Raw genomic sequence first — 18,949 nt, 5'->3', positions numbered from 1 at the left:
TAGGGCGGGGCTACACACTGATGCGTAGCAGGTCTCTACCACGTAACCAGCGTAAGCTGCATGCAGAGAGAAACCTTCTACACTCCCAACAGTTGTTGGTGAGTAGTGAGTGTTGGAGGATCTTAAGTGAGTCACAACAGTCCTGCAAGTTGTCAGCAGTAGTGAGTCGTCCTCAGCGCTGATTTACAGTCATTCAGAGACAACTGAGCCGGGAGGCAACAGAGAGACGGATCCATTCCTCCATTCCAAGGTCTAACACTCCCTCACACAAAGACCAAGATGACGACGACCAAAGACCAAGATTGTGACTTTAAAAGACCAAAAGTCCAAAATGGGACTTACATACTCCAAACACATCAAGTCTTGGTGGTTGCATGTGCAATGGAGCAAATACAAAGAAGGCTACGGCCGAAATAACAAGATGGTTTACGGCTAAAGGCCAAGATGGCCAAGGCCATGACCAAAATAGCAAAGGCCAAAGACCAAGATGGCAAAGGCCAAAGACTGAGACTGCAACGGCCAAAGACCAAGATGGTGAGGGTCAAAATGCTTGACTGGAGGCTTCAAAACTGTAGTCCACAAACCAATAGGTGATGTCATGGTGACTACCTCCACTTCTTATAAACAGTCTATTGTACTAACATACTCCAGACACATCAAGTGGCAGCATGTGTAATTGGGTACATAACCCCCCTTGTTCAGCCCATCAAGCTGCATGCAGAGAGAAACCTTCCACACTCCTGACAGTTCTTGGTGAGTAGTGAGTGTTAAGGATTTTAAAGTCACAACAGTCTTGCAAGTTGTCAGCGGTAGTGAGTCGTCCTCAGCGCTGATTTATTATTCAATCTGAGGCAACTGAGCCGGGAGGCAGGGATCCATTCCTGCCCTGGAAGGTCTAACGCCCCCTCACACAGTTGGCTATAAAAAGCAAACCCCCTCAACTTTTGCAGGCCAGTCAACCACAGCATGTCAATATTTCACAATGAATTTGGATGCAAAACCAAAAAAAAATGTTTTTTCTTTCTTTTTAATGGAAAATTCCTAATTTTCTCCTTTTTGGAATAGTGTGGATGAATGGGAAAATTCAAACATGTCAACTTCTGCAGGTTTTAACATATTTTGCAAAGGTAAAAATGACATAGCAACAGATGCAGGAGCTGAGGAGGAGGTGATGAAAAGATGAATAAGAACTAACATGAATGGAGAGAGAAACCCCAACTGTGAATGGCATGTCTGCTATTTGTGGAAGAGGGAAAGTGAGAAGTTGTCATTGCATGAAGACAGAGTAGAAGCAAAAGATTGTGGACATGTTGTCAAGATGTCAATCACCCACTGGAAACCGGATGTAGCTACTGGAATTAAAAGACACAGTTTATAAGATATGGCTATAATACGGTATTCTATATTTTTTTGATTGTCAAATCCAAATATTGTGATATTACTAACAAGTTTTGTCTGTTTATACCATAGACTGTATTTAAGAAGTAGATGTAGTCGTTTGGTTTGTGGACTGTGGTTTTGAAGCTTTGAGTTGAGCATATTGGCCATCGCCATCTTGGTTTCTTGCAACCAGTGAACAGGAAGTGACCATATTTGGACTGAGGAGGAGTGACATAGAGACGCCGTATACGTCTCTGGTGTTGACCTGTCAATCAGTGTGTAGCCCCGCCCTAAAGCATCCCCTGCTTTATGGTCTGTTTGACTCTAAATGGAGCCTCATTTACTAAATGAACATCATGCTGTATTGAAGAAGACTTGAAACTGGGTAGGGTCATTTCCTCAAAGACTACTATACAACCAAAGGAGTTGCCCCCTTTTGTGATTGTTTTAGAACAGGAAAACACCAACACAGGTTTTAACCAAAAGCTAGTTCTAATGAGGACAGATGTTTTTTTTCTCTGCACCAAAGTGTAGGACAATCTTACCACCCTGTCTGAAATCACTCTGCTGAAGCCCCGCGTTAGTCACCTGATAGGTGACTAACACCTTTAACTAAAGGTGTTAGTCACCTTTAGTAATGACTTGATGAAAACAAGTCATTATTGTGAGATACCAAGTCATTATTTTGAGATACTAAGTCATTCTTTGAGATACTAAGTCATTATTTGGAGATAAGTCATTAATTTAAGATACTAAGTATTTTATTTGAGATACTAAGTCATTATTTTTAGATGAGTCATTATTGTGAGATGAGTTGTTATTTGAGATACTAAGTCATTCATTTAACTTACTAAAGCATCATTTTTAGATACTTAGTCATTGATTTGAGATACTAAGGCATTATTTTTAGATACAAACATCTTGGTTTCTTGCAACCAGTGAACAGGAAGTGACCATATTTGGACTGAGGAGGAGTGACATAGTGACACCGTATACGTCTCTGGTGTCGACCTGTCAATCAGTGTGTAGCCCCGCCCCAAAGCATCCCCTGCTTTATGGTCTGTTTGACTCTAAATGGAGCATCATTTACTAAATGAACATCATGCTGTATTGAAGAAGACTTGAAACTAGAGATTGAGACCATAAACTCATGTTTACAATGTTTACTGAGGGAATAAATCAAGAGAGAAGTAGAGTCATTTTCTCATAGACTTCTATACAACCAGAGGAGTCGCCCCCTGGTGGACAGGAGAGAGAATGCAGCTTTAAGACATGAAGCATTGGCTTCACTTTTCAGAACTGGAGGTTGCCACCTGGTTAATCCTGATATATCTTCTCCCTCTGTTCCACATAGCTCCATTAAAACACATCAGTGAGCCATGACACTGGGTGTCCTTCACAGCCATGAACATGGTCACACAAGTTTATTTTGAGCCGATCCCACATACGTTACCCTGGTGCCGGAGAAACTAACATGAGCGCTATATGCTGAAAATAGTCCCCTAAAATATGCAGCATTCACTCCTGTTTGAGTAACTTTTGCTAAAAAAATTCAACTCACAGCTGAAAAAGAAAGTTAGTCCGCCCTTCAAATTTGTGTTTTTAAAGTTTTACATCGTCAGAAGGATTTCACATTTAAATGGAACCTTTATATGAATAAATTAATCAAATCAACTCGTATCAAAAAAAGTTCTACTGATATAATAAGCTATGTCCCATGACTGCTTTAAAAACCCTAATATCCCCAAAGGAGTCATTATAGTTTAATGTTATCTTCTCAGCCCCTCTGGAAGGTGACCTGCTGGCTGTGGGGGGTCGTATCTAAGCCCTTTTCCGAAAGGCCAGGGAACGATAGAGACTAGAGAAACCAAAGGGGTTGGAGGTTGGAGGGAATGAACACTATGTATAGCTTTGGAAAACAGAGAAGAGGACTTCAGGGGGGAAAATCTTTGTCCCGGTGGAGATCAAGGGCTGTGGAGGACGGAGGGTTTGAATACCAGGCAGAGCACAGAGGAAGAGCTGGGAGCTTTGGAGACGCTTTTTAAATGATTCTGGATCCAAATGAAACATTTCCACCTTTACAAAGTGTGTTTTTAAAGAGTTTTCTACCTTTACTCTCCATCCAGGTTCTTCATTCAGGTGCAGCAGCAGATCTTGTAAGTTTTAATTCTTCTGTTAACTATTTTAAGACGCACTTTGCTTGCACCAGTGTGGACCAGTATGACATAACCTTGTTGTATGTTAAGATATTCATGGTATGCATGTTCGTTTTTTGTCTTGTTAGCTACAGGGTTGGCAATAAAAGTTAGTCAGTCCAATTTGATCCAGAATGAAGTATCACAATAATTATTGGATTGATGTCTGTGACATTTTTGTGCCCAGAGGACGAATCCCAATGACACCAAGACTTTGTATTGAGTAAATATCCACTTAGATACCATTAAAAAACAAAAAACTGAAAGAAAGTCCTGTACTGATTGCATGCTAGCCCTAACGTTAATATGCAAACAGTTGGAATCAGCGTTGCCAGATGGGAATTGTCAATCTATCGACCAGAGGCTTAAAAGTATCATGCAAGTCACAATAAGGAGAACAAATGTAAAAAAATAAATATATGAAATGCATCTTTGATTGATATTTTACCAATGTTTTTCTTTTTTCTTTTAAAGAAACATTTCACATTTACTGAGCCTCCTCATCTTGTGCTTCTTCTTCTTCTGTGTTCAGTTGTCACCAGACCTCCAGAGGTTTGAGCAGAGAGGGCACATTGGGGTTACAGAGCCCAGTGTGTGAAGCAGCGCTATGGGCAAGAAGGACAATGAATATGGGTCTTGGAGAGGTAACCTTATGTTCCACTTGTGTTTTTGTCATGGGTGACTTTGGGTTTTCCCATCCAGATCCTATATTCTCATGTTTTTGTGACAACTGGGGCAAAAAAATATTGAAATTGCTTGTTTTCTTTCATAATGATGGCAGAAACTTATAATAACAATCTGAGTCTGTCAGTGGCAAAAAACAAGCACTTTTAGTGGACTAACATTGACGTTGAGGAGTTTCCCTGTGCGATAACATGGCAGCACATTTGCCGGCTGCAATACTTGACCTGTTGAGTGTTAATTAAAGTCACTGTTTTATAAAACGGTAAATTGTCTTTCTGTCTCTCTGTCTGCTGGTAGACGCTGAAGACCCCAAAACAGACGATCACACCGACGGAGAGTCTGGAAGCTTCAAGCTCAGCAGCTCCTCAGAAACTGGAAACTCGGTACGAATCTATTCTATTCATGTTGACCCTAAAAAATACCAATGTTATATTTCCCAGATCATTGGTAAATAAACCTAACTAAGTATTTCACCATCTTTTTTTACTTTAATATTTCACCATCTTTTTCTAAACCTACTTTAATATTTCACCATCTTTTACTAAACCTAACTAAGTATTTCACATCGTTTCTCAACTCTGAACTCAGCCTGACGACAACTCGCTCCAGCTTCAATCTGCCGTCAGAGATGATGATGATGATGATGACGGAGAGAAGAAGAGTCAGAATGGAGAGAGCTGCGAGAGCGATGAAGAGGGTCACCTGGTTTATCACGCCGGCCTCCTGATGAAAGGAAGATGTAATCCACAGCAGTATTTGTTTCTGTTTCTTTTCTGTCCTTTAAGTTTTTAAAAGATTTTAATATTTAAGATAAGATTAACATTCACATAATCCTTAATTGAAGGGTGAAATATTCTCAAATTTATTTTTGGACTGACATTTGTCTTTTTAAAACATGACTATATTTGAATGCTAAAATATTCAGTTTCATTCAGAAAAATCTTTACACGTCAAAGTTTACACATCAAATGAAAATTCATATTCCACTTATTCCACTTATACACTATATATATTTAAATGCAGCCGTGCATAAATCATTTTTAATGGAATTAACAATACTAGTTACTAGAAACTAGAATACAACTTGAGCATATTTATAATAAATTACATTGTGCGTACATTTCACATCCTAGTTAAACACTAGACGATTAAATTTAGTGAAATTATCTCTGTCTAATTTAACCATTAGATTTGATATATAATGGTCAAATACAAATATTTAATTATATTCTACGATTATATATGCATCGTAATCTTTTAAATCTTCGTTAGACCACAGACAGAAAACAATATTTTTCAATTTCTGCCTGTTTTTTAACTTTAATTATATAGAGAAATACATCATAATATTTATTGTTGGCACTGTGCTGCATTGGAGTTTAAAAGTGTTTAATTATTTAAATTACTTATGTTTTTCTGTATAAGGCCCACAATCAAAAAACACCTCCGCTCTCCTCTACTTTTGCAAAAGTATATTCTTCAAGCTTTTACTATTTTTAACACATTTTACACGAGAACAGAAACCAACAGCATAAACAACCAAACTGCCGGGGGAAAAAACAGATGAAGACTCAATGACGCTGCAAAGAAAAGCTCCTAAAATCTAAAAATATCAACATGTCCCACATCAGAAAATACTACATTTGGAATAAAGAATAATTCTGAATGTCCAGCTGTTTACACGACCCGTATTTAGAATAAGAGTGGTATATAATCCTGCATGTAAAACCATGTATCTGCTGCTTAAACAGTTGGCTAAAACAAATGTCTGTCTGTCCTTTGTTCAGATGAGGTGGTATTAACTTTGGGAGTAGGAGCCTTTGGAAAAGTGGTGGAATGCATTGATAGAGACAAGTAAGTTTGTCCAATTGTAAAACCTTTTCTGGTCTCCACACATCATGGAAACACTCTGATGAAACAGTTTCTAGAAACAGTTTTACCCTCCTGTAAACTGAAATGCATTAATGTACTGTGTTTCCGGCAGAGAGGAACGTGTCGCCGTGAAGATCGTGAGGAACATCGAGTGTTTCCGTGAGGTGGCGAGGTCTGAGATCGCCGTTCTGGAGGAGATCAACATGCTGGATGACGACAACCTATTGTGAGTGGAGCGAGAAACTTCATGCACTGGACAGTTATTAGCTAATAGCTATTTTGCTTCCACAAAACGTTCTAGTCAGACTAGTGTAAAGATTTATTTTACTACTCTGTCTATTCACGTCTGTAGATTTCTCCTAAATTCACCAAAAGTTACCATTAGATAATGCCTCATTTGCATATTTAAACATAACATTTAAGAAAACTTGTAATACAAAAAATAATACTCTTAATGTCAGTAATCAACTGGTGAAGTTTCATGTTGATATCTATTAGTTCATTTTTTTACCCTATTCACCTGTAGAGTCTTCAACATGTATGTAATTTAACTAAACATATCTTTAAAGGACGTTTTCTCTAAATGAGTTTTTTCTCAGACTCTGATCCATAAATCTCCACTTCAGTAGCTCTTACATACACCAAACTTTACAGCTTCATTCCTCTCTATATTCTGAAGGTTTCTACAGAGGGGTTTGTTCAGATATCATTCATAACCTGATTTATTCAACATTTCAGTACTAAAAACATGCAGAAAAAAGACTTTTTTTCAGATTTATGGAGATATATCTAAAATCCCTCTTTGTGAAAAACCTTTAACTCTAATATGTCCACAAAATGATCTCTCCTCCCAGTGCCTGTGTGCGGATGCTGGACTGGTTCGACCACGAGGGCCACACCTGCATCGTGTTGGAGCTGCTCGGCCTCAGCACCTTTGACTTCCTGCGGCTGAACCGGTTCCTGCCGTTCGGCGTGGAGCAGATCCGACACATGGCCTTCCAGATCTTCAGAGCCGTCTGCTGTGAGTCCAGAGTGTCTTTGATCTCTGACCCCCTCCACCTCGTCGTTATGAGTAACTTTTTTTTTCCCGTGGTGGCCATCTTGGAATCGGAGCTTCTTGTTCTTAGTGGAGATTGTTTTGGGTTGAGAGAAGCGACAAGATGAGTGAGTGTCAAGGCTTCCAAGGTTCTTTTGGCTTCTCAATTTTTATCTTCTGTCCTTGTCCAACCTGTCCTCACTACCAAGAAGCTTTATCAGCGCTCCTTGGAGCTTCATACAAGGTTTCATATGATATGATATGAAAAATGACTCCTCAGTTTTTGTACGTTTTCCTACAAAAGTCCAGCAACACTGTCAATTTCCATTTGTTCCAAGAATACAGTCTTTTCAAAATAAAAGTCCATCTTCACAGGAAACAACTCAACTTGATTGTGAGTCTACAATCATGTCTCTTATCTCTATTAATCAGTTTATCTTTTTGCATCTTCACTTGACTCCTCTTTTTTGTCCCCGACAAATATATTTTAAATGTAAACTACATACACAGTCTGATTCCACCACTTCTGTTAAATGATGAATTAATAGTCAATACTAATTAAGACTTTATTGTGTTGACTCTTTTCCCCTCTCTCTCAGGTTCTTTTTTTATAGATAAATGTGCACAGTCCACATATTGCTTAAATGCATTAATATATTTCTACAACTGGATTAAAATGGATAATATGCCTTTTGTTTACCCATGGTGACACAAGCTTAACGCAGAAATGCAACAGAATCAAAGAAAAAACCCGTCTGGCTGCACTAATCCTATGAAAAGACTGCAACAAAGTAAAACGTGTGTGTGTGTGTGTGTGTGTGTGTGTGTGTGTGTGTGTGTGTGTGTGTGTGTGTGTGTGTGTGTGTGTGTGTGTGTGTGTGTGTGTTCCACAGTCCTGCATCGTAACAAGTTGACCCACACGGACCTGAAGCCGGAGAACATCCTGTTCGTCTGCTCTGACTATGACCTGGAGTACAACCACCAGACGGTAAACGCTTTGTAACGGCAACAAAAAAAACAAAAACACATGTCTCGTTTAAAGGGATGTTCAGCAGCGTGTGTGTGTGTGTGTGTGTGTGTGTGTGTGTGTGTGTGTGTGTGTGTGTGTGTGTGTGTGTGTGTGTGTGTGTGTGTGTGTGTGTGATAGAAGTGTGAGGAGAGGAAGCTGAGGAGCTTTGATGTGAAGGTGGTGGATTTTGGCACCGCCACATTCGACCATGAACACCACGAATCCCTGGTGTCAACACGCCACTACCGAGCTCCAGAGGTCATACTTACACACACACACACACACACACACACACACACACACACACACACACACACACACACACACACACACACACACACACACACACACACACACACACACACACATAATGACTATATGATTGGTTCTGGTTTTAACTGAGTGTGTTTTTTGCACAGATCTGGGCTGGAACCAGTCGTGTGACGTTTGGAGTCTGGGCTGCGTTCTGATGGAGTTTTACCTGGGACACACACTCTTCCAGGTACACACACACACACACACACACACACACACACACACACACACACACACACACACACACACACACACACACACACACACACAGAAACAGTAGTGAGTTTTTTCTATCCTTCCCTGTTGTTTCAGACCCACGACAGTAAAGAACATCTGGCCATGATGGAGAGAATCCTGGGACCGATTCCTCCTCACCTGCTGAAACAGACCAGGTAACATCCTTATCTCCTACTCTGAGACGAGTACCTTGAATGCCACACATAAGCCAAGTTTCAAAAGTGCATTGTCGATTAAAAAAAATGATCCTGGATTCCGCTTCTTTTTGACAAATATTACAAATACGTAATCAATCAAGTTCAGGTAGTGAGGAAGTCAGGGTGGATTCATGGTTTGGGTCAAACATGGGACTTTAACCCAGAAGCCCTCTATTCGTTTCCCGTGTGAAACGAGAAGTAACTTATGTATTTTAACCTAAAAAAGGTATCTCTTACTAGACTTAACCAAGTCATTTAGTTGCCTAAAAGTAAGCGTAATTGAAAATGCAGTTTGGAAATGCCAATCATTAAAAAAAGATCTTTCCTCCAAGAGAGCCCTGTTTGTTTCCCGTCATCGTTGATTAATTTGTCACTTCCATAGTTATTTTAACCAAACCACAATCTTATTCTAAACCTAACTAAGTATTTGTGTGTGTTTTGTGTGTAGAAAGCAGCATTACGTGCACAACGAGCGTCTGATCCGGGACGAGCAGATCTCCTCTGACGATTACATCACGAAACACTACAAACCTCTGAAGGTAGGAACAGTCACAGTCAGCCAATCAGCTGCAGCCGTGAGGAGGTGAACTAAAGAGCACCTGTCCTGTTTCCCAACAGCAGTACATGCAGAGGAGGAGCGAGGAGGAGGAGCAGCTGTTCGACCTGCTCGGCTGCATGATGGAGTACGACGTCTGCAGACGGATCACGCTGGAGGAGGCGCTGTGGCACCCGTTCTTCAGCCCGCTGAGGACGAAGAAGCAGCGCAGCACACACACACACACACACACACACACACACACACACACACACACACACACACACACACACACACACACACACACACGTCATATACCTCAGGTTGTAATTTAAAGTCACTGTGAGGAACTTTTATCTGGTCCTGAATCAGTCTCAGTTTAGTCCTGATCCTCTATAGACCTCCATCAGAGAGAAGATCGTCTGTTTCTATATAGTTATTGAAATCATGCAGGTTCACTAGAAACGCCTTCAGATCAGACTCCAGCAGAGACCAGTCCACTGTGGACAGACCCAGATCCAGGAGAGACCCTGCCGTGGACAGAACCAGATCCAGCAGAGAACCAGTCTGCCGTAGACGGAACCAGATCCAGCAGAGAACCAGTCTGCCGTAGACGGAACCAGATCCAGCAGCTCCTCCTCCTCCTGCTGTAGACCCAGGACATATTGTTGGATCCGCTGGAAGAAAGGGAGGCACAGGAGAACCAGAACCAGAACCAGGACTGGGCGAGGCAGACTGTCAGACCCTGCTGCAGTAAAATGAGAGGTTTTCTAAAGAGACTCTGGTGCTCTGTAACACTACCACTTCTGTCCACAGGGACCGCCAGAATCAACACAAAATGAAAGTTCCTCGTAGAAGCTTTAAGCGCTGTGATTGAAAACAGTTTGGGTTTGTAGTTCTGAGTTGATATTATTTGTAGTTTTGTTTACAGTCATAACAGTTTCAGAGAGCATTCCTGTCGACTTGATAACGTTTTTTTTAAATGCCATCATGATCCGCATGTTATTGTAAAAAGTCTAGAAGAATATTTATATTTTTTCCTTCATTGATTCTTTTGTGTCTTGATTTCTGTTCTACTACTATTCCCTCTTTCTCATTAGAGGTGAGTAGAGTAGCCAGACTTTGTATTAAATAAAAGACTTGTTATCCTCACATTAAGTCACTTTAATAACTTTTTTAATAACCCAAAAATTGTACATTAAATTGTGCCATATTTCTGTTGTTTGTGTTACCATTGTTCTTACTAACATCTTTACTTGCGATGCTACACTATCATCCAACAAAGCAATGCATAAAGGAAATGGAGGAGCTTCTCACAGGTAGAACATTTCTAAAATGTATTGTAGATGGAGGTGAAACGGGAAAACTTAAAAAGTTAAAAATAAACTTAAGAAGCACTTTTGTTGTATTTGCATGGCACACATAGTGCATGATCATTTTTGGGCTCAAAGTAAGTTGATTTCTTGTATTTTAACAGAAAGAAACAGGATGCTATAAAGATCAACTGTAGAAGAAAAGGAGAACCACCACATCTCGTATAAACTATAGTCACAGACACACAGACCTTCTGATGCTTTTGCCGCTTTTTAGATGTTTTTTTGTGTCTTTTATAGTAATTTTGTGTCTGGTTTGTGTTTCTTTGTTCACATTTTTTTTAGGGTCATTTGTAGTCATTTTGTGTTTCTTTAAAATAATTGTGTCTTTTTTGACATTTTGTGTCTTTCTGTGATAATTTTGTCTTTTTTCGTTCATTTTGGGCCTCTCTATTATCATTTTGTGATTTCTTTTGGTCATTTTGTGTCTTTTTGTAATATTGTTGTGTATGTTTTTTGTCATTTTGTGTTTCTTTGTAATACTTTTGTGTTTCTTTATTATCATTTTGTGATTTATTTGTCATTTTGTGTCTTTTTTGTCATATTGTTGTGTCTTTTTTGGTCATTTTGTGTCTCTTTGTAATCATTTTGTGTTTCTTTATAATAATTTTGTGATTATTTGTAATTTTGTGTCTTTTTGTAATATTGTTTTGTCTTTTTTGGTCATTTTGTGTCTCTTTGTAATCATTTTGTGTTTCTTTATTATCATTTTGTGATTTTTTGTAATTTTGTGTCTTTTTGTCATCATTTTGTGTTTCTTTGGAATATTTGGTGATTTTTTGTCATCTTGTGTCTTTTTGTAATATTGTTTTGTCTTTTTTGGTCATTTTGTGTTTCTCTTTGTCATCATTTTGTCATTTTGTTTCTTTATAATCTATGATAATTTTGTGATTATTTGTAATTTTGTGTCTTTTTGTAATATTGTTTTGTCTTTTTTGGTCATTTTGTGTCTCTGTCATCATTTTGTGTTTCTTTGTAATCCTTTTGTGTCTTTTTTGTGTCATTTTCTATCTCTGTGATCATTTGATCCTTTTTCTGGTGATTTTGTCTCTTTGTAGTCAATTTGTGTCTATCTGAAGTATAGGTGTGTCTTTTTATAGTATTGTTGTCTTTTTTGTTGTGATTTTTTGTGTCCGTAATCATTTTTTGTCTTTTTTAGTAATTGTTTTGTAATCATTTAGTGTTTTTTTAAACATTTTGTGTCCGTTGTAATCTTTTTTGGTCTCTTTGTTGTCATTTAGTAGTAATCCATCCATGTATGTAGTATGGAACTGGGACTGCTGAAAGACATGAGAGTGTTAATGCATTATTTCAGGTGATACATGCTCTTCTTTAGCTGAATGCACAACCTTCATGCAGACACTGCAGTCTGTCAGTCCAGAGTAAACATGTGTAACTGCTTTGTTGAAACAGGCTGACATTTATCAAGACTCAAGCAGCCGAGGAAGTTTCCATGACCGGCTATTTATCCAGCTATGAAATAGTCTCGTCTGTTATCTGAGAGCCATCAGTTTAAAGCTGCTAAATCACATGCATGTAATAAAACAAAGCAGGTCTGAGGGCCGAGGCATACAGTTTACACATCATGTCGTGGGTTCCAGCCTGTCTGGCGACCTCAAATGTACTACACAGAGGAGATAACAAACATAAAACGCCCAAAATACAGCGTTTTATAGAGAAAATACGGGACTCAGATTGTTTAATGTGGACATTTTTACATTTGGGCACTTTAGCAGAGCTGCTAATTAAATGTATTTTACTTTGAATATATTAGATTTGACTGTTTAAATGTTGAACAGTGTTGCCAGATTGGGCCGACAAAAGGACCCGATCAGAGCATTGAACGCCATAAAAGATTTTAAATGTTCACTTAGGAAGGGTAAAAAATTCACGCTCAATTACCCCTGATGTCTTTACCAAAACAAAGAACAGAAACCACAGCACACACCAAGTAGGGACTGATTCTGAAGCAAACTTTTAATTTAGACTTTAGTTTTTACTTTTTAATCCCTGCTTTATAACATCACAACCCACTTTTTTTGTGTCCTCCACAAAATCTCCTCGGGAAATTAGACCGATAAACTGCAGTTCTGAAAAGTGAAGCAAATGATGAAATGTCTTAAAGCTGCACTCTCTCTAAAGCTGCACTCTATCCAACCAGAGGCGACTCCTCTGGTTGTATAGAAGTCTATGAGAAAATGACTCTACTTCTCTCTTGATTTATTCCCTCAGTAAACATTGTAAACATGAGTTTATGGTCTCAATCTCTAGTCTTCTTCAATACAGCATGATGTTCATTTAGTAAATGATGCTCCATTTAGAGTCAAACAGACCATAAAGCAGGGGATGCTTTAGGGCGGGGCTACACACTGATCGACACTCAAGAGAGAAGCAGAGACATTTTCTCATAGACTTCTATACAACCAGAGGATCGCCCCCTGATGTACATTAGAGAGAATGCAGCTTTAAGAAACATCAGCAATGGCCTCACTTTTCAGAACCTATACGTATGCTGCCCGGTTAGTTCTGAAGTCATGATGATAGATGGTCTGAAAACTAGAGTTGACTTTAAATCTTTCTTAGTTGTCGGATTGGGCTCAGTCCTGAAGGAATGGGTTTAAATCAGGTCAGACAATGACTTATCTGTGTGAATCATAATAAGTGTACCATTAGAATTTCTATACGGAAAGCATATAGACCTGTATTTTAGACATTACATTGATAATAATACAATTATTTTGTTGCCTCTGGTTTGCCTCTGGTTTCTTTCACAAGCTGCTCGTGACAGTTTGAGCCTTGTCGTTGTCGATAATTGGCCTCGACAACGACGGGTTGAGGGTTTCTCCACCAGAAGCGTCGGCTTGAGTCAGCATGGGGGGCTGCTGGTCAAACCTCCCTGATACACCTGGTGGTCCAGCGGCCAGCGACCAGCCTGTGAAGCAGGAAAACATGGCCGCCAACTGCAGCCGCACCTCCTTTTGCCAGAAGGCGTACACCAGCGGGTTGATGAGGGAGTTGGACAGCCCCAACAGCCACAGATAATTCTCCAACACGCCGGTGAGTTGGCAGCTGTCACACAGAAGGTGCACTAAGCAGACCACAAAGAAGGGGCACCAGAGGACCAGGAAGCAGCCCACCAGCACCCCCACCGTCCTCAGGGCCTTCACGTGGCTCCAGTAATGGCTCCTCAGATGCTGCTGGTGGTGGTGGTGGTGATGGTGGTGGTGGTGATGCTCGTAGCCTTGATGGTTATCCGTCCTGGAACCAGCTTGCCTGACTTGGCAGATCTGCTTCTGGTGGCTGCAGGCGATCTTCAGGATGTCCAGGTAGATGTAGAGGAACATGGAGAGCATGGGGAAGAAGCAGGCGATGAATAACACGACCATGCCCACCTGGTGGATGACGGAGAAGAAGGCACAGAAGCCGGAGTATTCTTCCGCCTGCAGCTGCCGAACCATGACTGAGGAAACAGAGGACATGGGTTATCTGACATACGACACTCTAGGACTCTCAGGAAAACAGTCCTCAAAGTGCATCAACATGCTTATGAACTTACAAACTAATGGATGTGTTCCCCAAAGTCATGGTGATAACACAACATTAATTAATCAAGCAGTTGTGTGTTTTTTCATACACTTGATTGTATCCTTATTCAACGGTTTGTGTGATATCTAACAAAACTTTTTTCTATGAAAGTCTAGCAGCAGGTGTCAATTTCAGGTCATTTAACGCATACAGTCTTTTGGATAAGATGGTAAGAACTGGTAAGTTGAGGAAAAGATCGTAAAATACTTAGGTTTAGGAAAAGATCGTAAAATACTTAGGTTTAGGAAAAGATCGTAAAATACTTAGTTAGGTTTAGGAAAAGATCGTAAAATACTTAGGTTTAGGAAAAGATCGTAAAATACTTATGTTTAGGAAAAGATCGTAAAATACTTAGTTAGGTTTAGGAAAAGATCGTAAAATACTTATGTTTAGGAAAAGATCGTAAAATACTTACTTAGGTTTAGGAAAAGATCGTGATATACTGATTTTTTAAGTCTAACCTGGCAAGAATCCCATCATGAGCGAGCTGATCCACAGAACCATCAGCGACCCGACGGCCGTCCCCTTCCCGGACAGCTCGGAGTACCGCAGCGGCATCTTGATGGCTGCGTAGCGGTCCAGCGAGATCAGGAACATGGACATGATGGACGCCGTGCAGGGCGACATCACGAAGGCCATTCGCATCAAACATCGCACCTTGCCTTCCTGAGCGGCCGGCGTGGCGTTGGTGGGCGGACCGACGACGACGGTGGCGGCGATGAAGCCTCGCTGGTTCTGAGCCACATAGTTGCTGTTGAAGTCCTCCGTGGCCAGGCCCGTGATGGCCACACCCACCAGGGCGTCGGCCAGCGCCAAGTTGAGGACGAAGCACCAGCTCTGGCTTCGCTTTTTGACGAGCAGCTTTAGCAGAGCGACCGCCACCAGCAGGTTGGTGGAGATGATGAGGCAGGAGGAGATGCTCAGGATCACGCCCATCACCCGCGGCGTCATGTCGCTCGGCGCCACCGGCTCGTCGGTAGCCATGCTAATGACGCTAGCTTGCCCGCTCAAATATGACATTTTAATGACAAAAAAAAAGATTTTAAGGGGAAATCCACAAAGCTGACATTTCCTTTATGGTAGAATTGTCTGAAAAACTAAAAATATCATAGAACTCCAACAGCTCTGACATGTGACATCACTTCATTGGCTGAGGAGCGCCACGCTGGTGTGATCACCGCGACAAGTAGAAGTCCTGTTTTCGTTGATCCAGTGTCGTGAGGGGTTTCCACGGTGACTCACATCAAAGTTTGAAGGAAGAGAATCTGTTGCTCGAAAGTCCATCCGGTTCCAGCCGGTCTCACCTGTGTCCTTAAAATGCCGTCAACAAATGCAGAAGGACAGAAACACTCGCAGCGTTATCAGCAGGTCTCCTCCCCACACACACACACACACACACACACACACACACACACACACACACACACACGCACACACACACACACACACACACACACTGTCTATAGACACACACACACACACACACACATGCAAACCCTTCCGCTGCTCATCCGTTGCTGCTGGATTGACCCTTGTCCCAGCTCCCAGCAGGAAAATCTCTATTTTTAAACATCTACTTCATCATTTTTATTCAATAATATATTTATTTGAAACTAAAGCTTTGTTGGTTCTGAATGTAAATAAATAAAATCAGTAATTAGCTGTTTTCATTAACACAAATGAATTAAAGAAGATAGGCCGAGATAATAATTAATCAAGAATGATAATCTATGATGGATTTTGCGGTCACATAACTAAAAAACATCACTGTGAAACTTCCCCAGTTCTTTATTTACATTAAGACAATTTGGTTTTTTTATTATAGGTTTTCTGAGCTGTTATGTTAAAATATGCAAATTAGGCTTTTGTCTTATTTACTGTGTAATCATTTGCAAACATTTCCATGAAAGAAATGTGAACATGAGATAAAGCCATGTTCAAAATTCTTGTTTCATTTTGTTGACGTATTATAGTCAAAGACTTTTACTCCACAAATTTAGAAAGTACTGTCTACAGCCTTTAAACCAATACATTTTCTCCATGTTTTTATTAATAAATGTTGTATAAATCAGGCTATGAATGATATATGAACAAACCCCTCTGTAGAAACCTTCAGAATATAGAGAGGAATGAAGCTGTAAAGTTTGGTGTATGTAAGAGCTACTGAAGTGGAGATTTATGGATCAGAGATTTAGAGAAAACGTCCTTTAAAGATATGTTTAGTTAAATTACATACATGTTGAAGACACTACAGGTGAATAGGGTAAAACATTTTATAGTTATGGTAACTATTGGTGAACTTGAAAGAAATCTACAGGTGCAAATAGACAAATTAGTGTGTGTGTGTGTGTGTGTGTGTGTGTGTGTGTGTGTGTGTGTGTGTGTGTGTGTGTGTGTGTGTGTGTGTGTGTGTGTGTGTGTGTGTGTGTGTGTGTGTGTGTGTGTGTGTGTGCCGTCCAGAGCTGAGTGGGTTTAGTTAAACTCTAACCCGGCTGGCTGCCGTCCTGCTTCGGCCCCGGAGTCCTCAGCAGAGACATCTGGCCTGATGGGACCATTTTCCACTAAGATTCACACACAAATAGATCTGGTTAATGACGCTTCCTCATTAACTGCAAACACTCAAAGCGTCACCTGACAACAGCCTCAGAGAACAGCAGCTACAGTCGCTCATAAAAATACAAGAAACTGGAGATATTTAATCTACAATGGGGGTCTGGTGAAGAAACACGACCGCTTTTGTCCACAGACCGCCAAAATCAACACATAACTTAAAGTTTCTTGTAGTAACTTTAATGTAAAATCCTCTGTCTTTTCATCTGAAGCCAATCAAAAATGTTATTTGTCCAATGCTTTGGGTTATGATCAAAGACCTGCATGAAGAAGGATATCATCATGTTTCATGTGTTAAAGCTGCATTCTCTCTCCTGTCCACCAGGGGGCGACTCCTCTGGTTGTATAGAAGTCTATGAGAAAATGACTCTACTTCTCTCTTGATTTATTCCCTCAGTAAACATTGTAAACATGAGTTTATGGTCTCAATCTCTATTGACTTCTCGTTGCACACTGGAAACAATCGTTCTTCTGGTTGAAGGATCTATTTTTCAACTGCCTTATGAGTGTTTTTCTTCATTCTTTATACTTCCTGGTTCATTGTTACCTGGATTAAAAACAATTTGATTTCTTGGGATATCTATTATAGCGCATTCATTTTTGTAGGTATAGCTGCAAATGCTGTTTCGTAATACTTCGCTCAAATTTACTTGTTTTGGGATGCAATGATAGTTGTGTCATGAAAAATAAATGAATATAGATATATATAAATGCATGAGAAAATAAGCAAGGGAAAAAATCATAAAAATATGGTTATTATAAAAACAATAAAAAATGTTTTTTTCCTGCTCTCCGTAAAAAAACCATAAGTGTTGGAAAATCTTTTGAATTCACCACAAATCGCTCCCCCCCCCCCCCCACCTCCCCCTTCCCTCCCAACAAACCAAAATAGCTCCGCCAGACGCACAATGTAGGAATGTTATTCAAACCCCTGCTAGACCTTTCAGGACCTTTCAAAACAAAAGCGTGGGTCAGCAGTAATCGTGCCCGGTGCCCAGCAGCACCCAGGGGTTCCTGTTTACACCTCTGCCAACACCACCCTCCAAACTGCTCCCACGGATTCTTGTAACTCCACCTCTGGATCTGTTTTCCAAGGAGTTTTTCTTCCAGTTTTGGAAGGCCGGCCTGTCAGGAAAGAGGTTTTCTCCACAGGATTGTTAAGGTGATGATGATGTTATGCGATGTGATGTTTTCAGGGTGGTTTGTGGCCTTCAGCAGGAGCTTCCAATTGTGATTCAGCAAACTTTGAGTCCCGGTCTACATCATAGACTGTATGTAAGACTGCCGTTTTGAAGCCTTGAGTTCGGCCAATTCGCCGTCGCCATCTTGGAATACGGCCGTGGCCATCTTGGCTTGGCTTTTTGCAACCAATTAAAAGGAAGTTACCGTATTTGGAAGGCGGAGGAGTGACGTAGTGACGATAGAATGAAACAGACCATAAAGCAGGGTAGGCTTTAGGGGCGGGGCTACATTGTGATTGACAGGTCTCTACCTCGTGTTACTTCTGGTTCCAAAAAAAACAAGATGGCGACGGGCCTAATGCATAATTAAACTGTTTTCCACAAACCAATTGGTGACATCACGTTGACTATGTCCACTTCTTATGTACAGACTTAAATCTTGGAGCAACATGCCAGACTTTCAGAATAAGAGCCCAAAGAAAGAGTGTTGTTTCTTTCTGCTTTGTGTACAGTAGGTTGTCTGTGTACATTTCCTGTTCATATTCTGCTGCAGACAACGTGAGAGTGGTTACATTTGCGTTCCTATCAGATCGAAGATGTCCTTAAAGCGGCGGCTGCTGTCCATGTTGTTGTGCTGTGTTTACTGCGTGGCCTCGCTCTTCTGCCTCCACCCGAACCGCAACACCTGCTTCTCCAACGGAGCTCGGTGAGTTAAACATTCACAAACGTTTTGTTACAGA

General features: G+C 40.5%; 2 protein-coding genes across 2 annotated transcripts; one reads left to right on the top strand and one right to left on the bottom strand.

Annotated features, from left to right (window-relative positions):
* The first annotated feature begins 444 nt into the window (after positions 1–444).
* LOC129113834 (dual specificity protein kinase CLK4-like) lies at positions 445–10,113 on the top strand. The gene is made up of 14 exons (XM_054626307.1): positions 445–534; positions 4,108–4,165; positions 4,557–4,642; positions 4,848–4,998; positions 6,047–6,113; positions 6,244–6,357; positions 6,986–7,152; positions 8,061–8,155; positions 8,315–8,442; positions 8,594–8,678; positions 8,804–8,883; positions 9,374–9,464; positions 9,544–9,691; positions 9,971–10,113. Exons 1-14 carry the CDS (start codon positions 445–447, stop codon positions 10,111–10,113), a joined length of 1,503 nt encoding a protein of 500 aa, XP_054482282.1.
* Positions 10,114–13,601: 3,488 nt separating this feature from the next.
* LOC129114064 (glucose-dependent insulinotropic receptor) lies at positions 13,602–15,438 on the bottom strand. The gene is made up of 2 exons (XM_054626570.1): positions 14,880–15,438; positions 13,602–14,293 (listed from the first exon to the last, which is right to left on the bottom strand). The coding sequence occupies exons 1-2, from the start codon at positions 15,436–15,438 to the stop codon at positions 13,602–13,604; spliced, it is 1,251 nt and encodes a 416-aa protein (XP_054482545.1).
* Positions 15,439–18,949: the final 3,511 nt, after the last annotated feature.

Source organism: Anoplopoma fimbria, chromosome 24 (assembly GCF_027596085.1).
Source record: "Anoplopoma fimbria isolate UVic2021 breed Golden Eagle Sablefish chromosome 24, Afim_UVic_2022, whole genome shotgun sequence".
NCBI lineage: Eukaryota > Metazoa > Chordata > Actinopteri > Perciformes > Anoplopomatidae > Anoplopoma > Anoplopoma fimbria.
The sequence above is the reverse complement of the archived record's forward strand: the minus strand, read 5'-3'. Positions and strand labels throughout refer to the sequence as shown.

Coding starts and splice junctions, on each gene's coding strand:
- LOC129114064 (XM_054626570.1), bottom strand. CDS start 15,438: ATGTCATATTTGAGCGGGCAAGCTAGCGTCATTAGCATGGCTACCGAC. Junction 14,294..14,879: donor CATGATGGGATTCTTGCCAG/GTTAGACTTAAA, acceptor CTGTTTCCTCAG/TCATGGTTCGGCAGCTGCAG.
- LOC129113834 (XM_054626307.1), top strand. CDS start 445: ATGGCCAAGGCCATGACCAAAATAGCAAAGGCCAAAGACCAAGATGGC. Junction 6,114..6,243: donor GAATGCATTGATAGAGACAA/GTAAGTTTGTCC, acceptor TGTTTCCGGCAG/AGAGGAACGTGTCGCCGTGA. Junction 8,156..8,314: donor TGGAGTACAACCACCAGACG/GTAAACGCTTTG, acceptor TGTGTGTGATAG/AAGTGTGAGGAGAGGAAGCT.